Source organism: Podarcis pityusensis, assembly GCF_964106645.2.
Source record: "Podarcis pityusensis genome assembly, chromosome: 3".
NCBI lineage: Eukaryota > Metazoa > Chordata > Lepidosauria > Squamata > Lacertidae > Podarcis > Podarcis pityusensis.
In genome coordinates, this window is record NC_138026.1 from 61,752,534 (window position 1) to 61,763,288 (window position 10,755).

Here is a 10,755-nt window from a genome sequence, read left to right on the forward strand (position 1 = left end):
GTATGAGGAGGTCCGGGAAATAAGTCAAAGGAAAATAAGTAATGGAAAATCTGTGTGTTTTTAACTATTTTTATTTTGTATTTTTGTTATTTTTTTCATTTTTATTGTAATATTTTAAAAAATCTTAATAAATATCTTATTTTTTTAAAAAAAAAAAGACAATAACTTGCTCGTTGCCACAGGAAGGTCCGGCAACTGATAAGTCATAGCTGAACCTGGGAATAGCCTTTTGAAAAGTATTGTAGCTGAGACAATATCAAAAGTCTGCCTGAGTTAATTTGTTGCCTTTCTACTAAGGCACCTAAGATGTTGTGAGTTTGAGGGATTCCATTGTTGATGAAACCAGACAGATTTCTTGGTGAGGTAATGACCCTAAGTATTGGTCATTGGTATAAGAAAGGAATTTGCAAGTGGGAGGGACCTCTCCCTTACCTGACTGATAGTGAGAAAGACAAAAACCAAATTGTGTGTGAGCTAGAGCTGGGTTAAAAGCAGGCTACTGGCAGAATCCAGCAAGTGACAGCCATGCTTGATTTCTGCTTGAATCCAAGGCTGTGACTACAGGAGAAGCAAGACCTTCTAGGTTGTTAATGCTGTGAGCCCCTCCACCACAGGCTCAGGTTGCATATACAGTGGTACCTCAGGTTACATACGCTTCAGGTTACATACTCCGCTAGCCCAGAAACAGTGCTTCAGGTTAAGAACTTTGCTTCAGGTTGAGAACAGAAATTGTGCTCCGGTGGCGGGGCAGCAGCAGCAGGAGGCCCCATTAGCTAAAGTGGTGCTTCAGGTTAAGAACAGTTTCAGGTTAAGTACGGACCTCCAGAACGAATTAAGTACTTAACCCGAGGTACCACTGTATGTGTAAATAAATCATATATCAGAAAGACACCACAGTCTCTGCTGTCCTTCATTCCAAGGAAACCAAACCCTTGGAATCCCACACTGCTCAGAGATTGGGGTGGCATGCATCACTACTTTAAAATGTCATACCGTAATTACAATTTAAACTTTTAGAATAAACAAATAGTACAAAATATTCTCAGGCCAACTTCAAGAGCTGGTGGCACAGGCTTCCTGGTCCGGCCTTCCACACTTCTACCTTCTCTCAGAGCACACAGTAACTTCTGAAGTCGCTGGACATAGGAGCCAACTCCTGGGGCCCAAGGGGTCTTCACCTTCCATAAAATATTTGATGGGGCCGGGTCCCCTCCCCAAAGTTGATGGGCATTGCCATTCAAATAGTGTGTGCACACCACATCATGTGATCAGTTATGCAGGGTGGGGCCTACCTATCCCCCCAATATTTTATTCAAGTTGGAACCCCTGCCCTGGGAAAGTGGGAGGGGGGGTACTCCACCAGGCTGTTGATGATTTTTTGGATCTATAAAGTTCTTTATTTGTACATGCAAACCATTGACTGATGCTGCCGTAGCATATAATGAACATACAGGTGCAAACCAGCCGTTATCTCAAGTGTGGAGAACCTTTGCCAACCCCCCCCCTCCCATGTTGCTAAACTACAGCTCCCATCATCCCTGGCCACTGACCATGCTTACTGGGGTTAACACAGTTGTAGTTCAGTAACATCTGCAGGATCGATGGTTCCCCACCTTACCTAAAGTAGGTCTGCACATCACTTGTGAAAACTCCATAAACCCTTTCCCCAGGAGAACTCTGCAGAAGTGAATCCTGTACCAAAGCCCATTATAGAAGCAGAGTGGCCAGAGGCAAACCATGACACGGTTTCTGTGCGCTGAACAGTTGTGTAGAAGCAGCTTTTCTGCTGAAATCCCCTCTTTTACATTGGGCAGAAGGTAGATCTGGATCAACTAGTAGATCTCTATGTGACTCCCACCAGTTTAACGATGGCAGCAACAAGATGAGTTCCCCCTGCCTTACACTATATAGAGAAAATATATATATTCTCTCTCTCTATAGGTTAAGCAGGAGTGGAAGGACTGTGGACTTAGTTCAGTTCTGGTATTCAAAATGAATTCCTGGGCTTACAATTCTTTAAATTCTTTTGAATCAGGTTGGGGCATCTCCAGGTTCTGGCGGGGCCAAAACAGATCCCGCAGGTATGGAGTCTGCCCACGCAACACTAACAACAGAGGACAGGTCTTCTGTACCTGTTTCTCTCCCCCCCCCCCTTCTCTCTCCCTCTCCCAAGAGAGCTTCTGTTCCTTTCTGTGGGCGGCACCTACCCTATTCTCGTGCCTTTTTTTTTTTTTTTTGGCAGCAGCTTCCCTCCTTCTGACACTCCCTCCGAGAGCCACACTTCCTCCTGTACTTTGCTTCCGAAGGCGGCTCCTTTCTAACCATTCAAAGAAACCGGAGAAGGAATCCTGCGCAGGGGAATCTGATCAAGGTGAGCGTGGAGATGAGGGCGCACCACGAGGGTGGGCAACCGGTGGTGGGCGGCGGCGGAGGCATGGAGGGGCTCGGTGGTTGGCCAGCCTACTCAGAGCTGGGGCTCATGGATGGGGGGAACAGGCGAATGCATGCAGCCATTAAGTAAAACCTGCGTTTTTGGCGCTGAGATACAAGCCGGTGGCGATTTTGGGGAGCCCGGGGATCTCCCGCCCCGGCCCTGCTTAGGAAGGAGGCGGCGTGTCAACCTGCAATACTTCCGCACCGGGGTCCCCCACGTGACCTGCTGCACGCGGTTGGGGACTGAAAGGAAGAAGCCGCCGGTGCGCGTCACGTATTATTTTTTATTTTAAGAAAAAGGGGTGGGGAAGGGGTCTGAAGACTCCTTCCCCCCTTTTCTTAAATTAAATAAAAATATATCAGGATTTTGCTACTGCTAAGGGTTTGTGATGGGCTCTCAGCTCAGAAAGGCGCGCTGGTTTCATATGGAATCAGGGCCGATCTTCTCCCTAGTAAAATAAAACAAAAAATCAACATGCTTTGCGGGACTTAATGCTCGGCATAATGGCAGCACCAGGGTGGCATTCTTAAGCAAGCTTATTTTGGGTGGGCGGAGTGGGGCCGGCTTCCAAGCAAAAAAGCCTGGGGTCGGGGCTGCAAGGCTCGCTCCCGGGGCGGCACGTGCGCCGCCGTCCGCTTTCCTCCAATCGGCGCCTGCGAGTTGTTTCCACGCCAACAGTTCCCACTTCCCCGTGTCCGCCCCGCCTCCGTCTCCTCATTGAGTCTCCAGCACAGGTTTCCTCACGGAAGAGCTGGCGCGGCGCGCCTTCTGGGTTTGCTGCTGCTGCTGCTGCTGCTCTTGGAAGCAAATGACGAAGAAAAGCAGCGTGTGACCTGTGGGGTGGGGGACGCGCACAGGCAAAGAACTGTTTTGCCGAGGTAGCCTGGGAAAGGAGGGTTTGTGGAAGCCCAGGGAAGCAGCAGCAGCAGCAGCAGCGAGGAAGGCTCCCTTGGCGTGATCTGAACCCAGAGGCAACATTGCCAAATTAGGGTGTGCAAAGCATCAGGAAGGAAGTTACTCAGCGGCTGGTTTACAGAGCGCTGAACCCACACGAAAGGAATTTGTGGTCCTAAACACAACCAACCCATTTCCTGCCTCTCTTGCACTCCTAGGACCAGCATCCTAAGTCAACTCCCCCACTAACATTTAGCTGTTGCAGGGGTGAGGAATATCCACTTTTTCCAGATAGCATGGCCACTGGTCAGGAGAGATAGGAGTTGCAATTATACAGCCTCCTGATCTATTGGGATCCAACTCCATGCCTTAGCATTCTGTGAAAATTTGCAGATAAATATATCCTTTCAACACCTTGGGATAATGTGTGAACAGAAACATATTCAAGGAGACATTGGCCACTTCCCGCCACATTTATGCTATTTCAAGTATTCCAGTCTTCAGCTGGGAATATACTTGTTCCAAGTTGTTATTGCATTTCATGTAATTGTGGAAGCAGGATCATGACAGGGATACATGCGTGTGTAGCGGCTACAGTCATTTATTCACTTGCTGGGAAGTAAGTCTCATTGAACTCAATAGCTCTTCTGAGTAGACATGTTTAGGATTCTACTTCTTAACTGAAAATATGGCAGTTTCTTAGCCATCATGGTTATGGCAAACAGACAGGAAATTAAGAGACAGTCTGCTAAAGTCTCTGTCCTGCTTCTAATACGTTCTGTGTTCAGTGTTAAAGTGATAAGGTGAATGTCTCTATTGAAACATCATCTGGGGGCAGTAATAGTTTGTGGACTGATTCTTGAAGAAGAACTTGCATGTCTGTCAACTCCTGTTCAAGGGTTTAGTTCTGGACATTCTGTGGGAGATATCCAACTAATTTGTCCCATCAGCACAAGGATTTCTGCTGGCACAATGAAACTCAATCCCCCAGCCCCTAAATCTGTTTTGGGATTTTCCCCAGCTCTCCAGTACAGATTTTGGATGGGTGTGGGGTATGTGGGCAGGAGAGAAGACAGAGGGAAAGTTCTGTTGTGTAAGCAGAAATCCTTGTGCTGACAGGACATTTTAGGGTGGTATCCAGATATGCGGTTCATATACAGAAACAATAATTTTATCCAGTAAAAATGGCATTGGTTGGCAATTTTGCTTCAGCGGGTCAGTATCATTGGAGTACAACACAGCACATTTTGAAGAGGTGGTGATGTTACAGCATACGTTGTCAGGATGCTGTGGTCTGCGACCACCTGCCTATCTATGATAAAATCATGTTTTTGGTGTTTGGCCGTTTTACTCTTCCACTTTTTTTTCAGAGGAACTGTGAAACCACTTCGTGTGCAATGTTTCTTTTTAAAATGTACACCTAATGAGACAAATATTTATGGAAACACTTATATTCCACAAGTATACAAATCAGAGAGACAGCATTGACTGCAGTTCTCTGCTGAATGTTTGCTCAGTGGCAAATCCTAGTTTACTGCTGTGTAATGTGTGGCATAATCCTCATGGCACGCTACCAGCTTACACAATTCCACCATCAACTGTAACTTCATTGTTTTTGGAAAAACAACAACTTCTCTTTTCCTACCAGAGGAACAAAAAAGATAAAACTAATGGCTGGCCTCCACATGTTCACTTTGCATTGCTTCATGTGACTGCCGTTACAATATAATGAAACACTTGTGTTCAGGGCTTACTACACAGATTGGGTCATTTCTTTAACGCAGAGCAAATTATCATCAAATTTTGATGTGGTAGCATGATAAGCACTGCCTGATTCACATGGTAAACTCCTCTAGTGCTGTTTTATGTGCTGTGTGGAGCATGTTAAAGTGACAGTAATGTGTCAGCAGCAACGCTTAAACTTTTTCTCAGCCTATGGGCAGATATTCTGTTACAGTATTACAGATATTCTGTTCTATGTATTACAACCTGTTGCACTTTGGGTGCCACACATTCATGTTCACACACACATGCCCTTTCTGAAAGCATATGGAATACAATCCTTTAATTAGCCATGCTGGAATTAAATATGGCACTTCTCTCCAATTTAGACCAGAGCTGAAGGAATAAACCACCTGTGGTGTCAAAATTAACAATGCTTATTCCAGTAACCTGAGCACAAAATGCACATGGACCATAAACTATCTAGAACCAGTAATCAGAGAAGACTGTGCCAGTTTTTCCTTTTGTTTTGTTGAGGAAAGTAGTGATTTAAATCCTGCGGGTTGTATCCAGCTCAAGTCATACTCCAAGCAGACCCACTGATATTAATGGATTTAAGTGAATTAATAGTGGCCAATTAAAAAAAATAAAATGTAAAAAGATGGTGAATCACAGAATCATAGCATTGGAAGGGACCCTGAGGATCAACTACTCCAGGCTTCCTGAACCTCGGCCCTCCAGATGTTTTGAGACTACAATTTCCATCATCCCTGATCACTGGTCCTGCTAGCTAGGGATCATGGGAGTTGTAGGCAAAAAACATTGAGGCAGCCTGAACTAGTCCAACCCCCTGCAATGCAGGAATATGCAGCTGCAATTGAGGCTGTGCATGAGACTGGGATCGAGGGAAGCATGGCTGCCGCATCCCCACACTGCCCTCTCCAAGAAGCCTTGCAAGGCTCGGATCCACAGAGGGTGGCATGAAGAGGGCACAGCAGCCATGCCACTCAGCACTGGTGTTGCTCCAGTGGCGGTAGGGGCTGAGCGGGCACAGTGGACTCTGTTTGTGGACATACACACCCATGCACACATGCACCCTCGTGGCATGGAGACACTCTCCGCCGCTGGCACGGAGTCCACAATAATCCACCATGTGGAAGTGTGGCGTGATCTGGAAAAGAAAGAAAACTGAATGGAACAAGTTGTAACTCATTAAATAATTCATTTGTAGGCAACAATGAACATTGAACATGAAATCGGCCTTTTAGTTGAAGAGATTCGGAGACTGGGGACCAAAAGTAAGTACCTGGAACTTAAGTGGTTAAGAAAGAAAGAAAGACGGTAATGGTTTAGGCATCCACCTCACTCTCAAACCGTGGGAGACTGGATGCACATCAGTCCAGATTTCTGCACTTAACTTTCTGAGAACAACTCAAATGCGATAGGATATGGTTACAAAATTTGTTCCAGTCTGGAGAATTCTCTTTAGCACCTCTGTTTTGAGGTTCACCTATGACTTACATACTGTAGGAAGTGTCTTCAGAACTCCCATTTCCAGTTAATGTTTGTCCAGCTGCCATTTCCCTGGCTAGCTATGCTAACAAGACGAGCAGAGTAGGTGTGTTTGGCTTTCATTGGCAAAGGCAGCTCTGCTCTGCATTGGCTTCTGTGCTACCTAAATGTGGAGTATACAGTGAGGGGAAAAAGTATTTGATCCCCTGCTAAATTTGCCCGTTTGCCCTCTGACGAAGAAATGATCAGTCCATAATTTTAATGGTAGGTTTATTGTAGCTGTGAGAGACAGAATAACAACAGGAAAACCCCCGAAACCCAGAAGAGAAAAGTCCTTCAACTTTGACTGATGATATACACCAGGCACCCTCAACCTTCGGCGCTCCAGATGTTTTGGACTACAATTCCCATCATCCCGGACCTCATCAGGAGGCTGGCCTGACTATTCCAATAATTAGAAGCCTTGATTGGATTTTAACACTTGCTGTATCCTTAGAAAGGTCTCTGCATGTAGTCTAACATCCCAAAGTCATAAAAGTATTTTTCAGATCTGCTTTTAAATGAAAACTGTTCACAAGGCACTTTATAGCAATTCCAAAAACCTAAGTAAAAGCAGTTCATACAAAGCACAAAAAAACACCAGGACAACTAAAATAATAAGACCAAAAGTGTAAAATCATGTATGAAAATCATGTAAAAGACAATTAATTAATGCCCGATGAAATAAAAATATTGTCTATAATCACAATGTAATTATTTCTTTTGTCTAGATCCTGATGGGACACTGAGCGTGAAGTTTGGTGTGCTCTTTGCTGATGACAAATGTGCCAACCTTTTTGAAGCTTTGGTGGGGACTCTTAAAGCTGCAAAACGAAGGAAGATTGTTAGTTACCCTGGAGAGCTGCTTCTGCAAGGTGTTCATGACAATGTTGACATTTTGTTACTGCAGGAATAGCATAGCTTTCTACGTTCATTATTTTTTCAGACAAATGAATATACAGAATTCTCAGACCAAGGCCAAGTTTGCATGAACGTGTATTTTGTTATATATCTTTATAATGAAAATGAATGTACTTCTTTGGGGACCTAAGCCTTTCCTTTCCCTTCTATCATTTTGTGAATGCATTACTGCAAATGAGTGTTGGATAAAATGATATAATGATCTCCCTTTTTCTTTTGTCTCAGGTATTGCATTTTTAAACTGTCCAAATGGTTATTAATGTTTGAACAGGAGATTTTACAAATAATTTAACTGTGTTTACTAGCTAAAGGCACGAATCCTCAGTGGCCATGCTTATGTTGGTTTCTTTTTTTGTTTTGCTTTTATTTTTTTATCTTTGTAACTAGGGTAGCCACTAAGATATTGTCGTCGTCGTCCCCCCCCCCAGGACACAGATGTGTATGAGCAAGTAAATAAATAAAGCTGCAGATTTAGAAATAATTACTGTAATTTAAGTAGAAATACAATACCTCTCACCATAGTGGGGAGTGAAGACTGCTCAGTCTGTTATCTAGGTGCTAAGCCCTGAAGGGCAACTTCAGGGCACTTCCTGTTCTTAATTTTTAATGGTCCTTTATCTTGAAGCCAGGCTTGGACAAGGCAACCCTTCAAATGGAGGAGGCCTTCAAACCAGCATCAATTACTCTAGGCAAAACAAAGTAATAGAACAGAAGGACAGACACACACAAAGAAGCTCGAAAAAGTCTGTATTTAATAGACTCTTCCCATGTGACATTTGAGAGGCACAACACAATAGTCTTATGTGATGTATCTCTCTGGCCTGTAGTACTTCAGAGGGGTTGTGCAAGGGGTAGAAAATGTCTTAGAGGCCCGATAAACAAGATAACTGCACAACGCTTTCATTTTGAATGACCGCTGTGTAGGACGGTTATTAGAGAGCCTGATTCCTCTATAGAACTTGATGGTGCTGCCCGTCTGGGAAAATGGGCAACTCACGCCTGTTTTCCCCCAGGGAAATTGAGTGGACTCCTATAGGCTGCAGGCTGCTGGAGGTCCAGCCCTTGGTCCGTTTGAGAACACCAGTGAGTGTATAAGGGAGAAAGGGCTCCCTCTTTCTAACTTGAAGCCTCTGTGGAGATTGTAGTTTCTTAAGGGTGCTTGGAATTGTTGATCTGTGAGGGATATGCTATGTGATTCTTGGGGAGGGTGTGTGTGCTTTAAATGTGCTTTGAATGATGGGAGGAGCATCTCATGAAAGAAGAAAGTGTTGTACTGGAGAATCAGCCAAAACAAACAAAACAAAACAAAACTGTTCTACAAGCACATTCCATGATCTTCCACTTCTCTGCTCAGGATAACTGAACTGTTCTTCAAACGTGTGTCATTTGTTCAGAGAACTAATATGACATTTCTGTCCCAATAAACATTCAGGGGGAATATCCAATAGCTTTAAGGAAGTGGCAGTACAATAACCACCCATATTTTGCTACTTACTTTCTAAGTCTGTGGTGAACTTCTCTCCATAGTTCAGTCATGAACTTGAAATGCACTGATGAGTCTGTTGGTTTTGCACTTTCTTTCTCTACTGAATCAGTGGCAAAGTGGTCTTCTGTGAAAGCTTCCCAACAGTCCTGAAAGCCCCAGCTAAAATAGTAAAAATAAAATAAAAAATACAAACATGATAGTTATTTTTTCCATCCTTTCTCTGTGTAAATAATTTCGCTTTGACGCGAGAGACTTTACTTTATATGTTTGCACCAGCAGAATTTGGTTCAATAAAAGTTTCAACTTTCCCCTTGCTCTACGATGAATATTTTCAAGTCTACAAATCTCAGCAGTATTCATGTATTTCTTTCAGTACTGGAAGACACTTGAGCACAGGAACCTTGTTCTGTTTTATATAGATCCTCCTCTCCTATTCTACACACATATTAACAGCCTCAGGGCTGATTCACACATGCAGTTGAAATGCCGTTTCCTTCCTTTGAGGAATATTGTCTCTCCATGTTAGGTGACGTGAGTGGAGCAGCTGGAAAAATGAGGGGGAGAGAAATGGCGCTACCAGGGGTGGCAGGTAGAGGGAAGAAAGAGGGCTGCTCCAGGAGTCAGGGGATATAGAGCGTATGGAAGTGTCAGAGACAGGGAGGGGCTGGGGCACCAGAGTGAAAGCTGAATCTGGTAAAACATTCACATAAAAATACAGTACATTTTTTTAAAGTGTCGCCCTCCAATTAAATAACCAGTCACATGAGTTTTCATTAACTGAACTGTAAAAACCACAGATCTGGTATGTTACAACACTGGGATGGCGGGGTGGGGGGGAAAGGATCCCTGGTGTGGCTCGTCGTAGTTGTTATTACAATAAATTCCCTCAAAACCCTAATCTGATCATAGGCTACCTCTATGGCCTACATGTTTCCTCTGATTTGTTGGTGCTTTTGTTGCCATCCTGTGTAAGAATAATGAAGGTCCATGAGGATCTGTGCCTTGGGTCAGTGTTTTTTGTGGTGCTTCCAGCCCCAGATCTGTACTGTGCATACATGCCCATAGGTGGGAGTGAGATCTCAAGTCTGGAACGCAAGAAAGGCTAGACCTGTGGCTGGTAGGAACTTGAGCTGGTCACTGGGAGCTAGCAAGTACTCCAAATAGCAGATCTACACCATACTGTTGAATACAACCCCAGTCTCTGAGAAGTACAAGAATCCAGGGATTCTAGGCATTTACTGGTACAGTGGTGCCCCACAAGACGAATGCCTCGCAAGACGGAAAACTCGCTAGACGAAAGGGTTTTTTGTTTTTTGAGCTGCTTCGCAAGACGAATTTCCCTATGGGCTTGCTTCGCAAGACGAAAACGTCTTGCAAGTTTGTTTCCTTTTTCTTAACACCCTTAATACAGTTGCGACTTGACTTCGATGAGCAACTCATAGAACGTAGTGTACATAGTAGTCTTTTTTGAGGTTTTTAAAGACTTTGGTGATTTTTGAAGCTTTTCCAAAACTTCTTTTGCAGCCATTTGGTAAGTTGAGCTTTTAAAACTTTTTGGGGGGGTTTTGGATTTTGGGTTGGGGTGTTTGGAATTCAAGGACTTGGTGTTGGGGAGGGGTTTGCAAGAATCTGGAAGCTTGTGTGTTTTTTTCTGCATTTTTATGATTTTCTGTGACCATTGGGCCACTCTGCTGTTTTTTAAAAAAAATTCTGGATTTGAATTTCTGTGTGCTGGGTGGCTGGGGGA

The 10,755-nt window shown here is 44.1% G+C and overlaps 1 protein-coding gene across 1 annotated transcript; it reads left to right on the forward strand.

Annotated features, from left to right (window-relative positions):
* The first annotated feature begins 2,237 nt into the window (after positions 1 to 2,237).
* On the forward strand, positions 2,238 to 9,352 carry ABRACL (ABRA C-terminal like). Its single transcript, XM_080999801.1, has 3 exons — positions 2,238 to 2,371; positions 6,282 to 6,348; positions 7,333 to 9,352. Exons 2-3 carry the CDS (start codon positions 6,288 to 6,290, stop codon positions 7,515 to 7,517), a joined length of 246 nt encoding a protein of 81 aa, XP_080855927.1. The 5' UTR covers positions 2,238 to 2,371; positions 6,282 to 6,287; the 3' UTR covers positions 7,518 to 9,352.
* Positions 9,353 to 10,755: the final 1,403 nt, after the last annotated feature.

Coding starts and splice junctions, on each gene's coding strand:
- ABRACL (XM_080999801.1), top strand. CDS start 6,288: ATGAACATTGAACATGAAATCGGCCTTTTAGTTGAAGAGATTCGGAGA. Junction 6,349..7,332: donor TCGGAGACTGGGGACCAAAA/GTAAGTACCTGG, acceptor TCTTTTGTCTAG/ATCCTGATGGGACACTGAGC.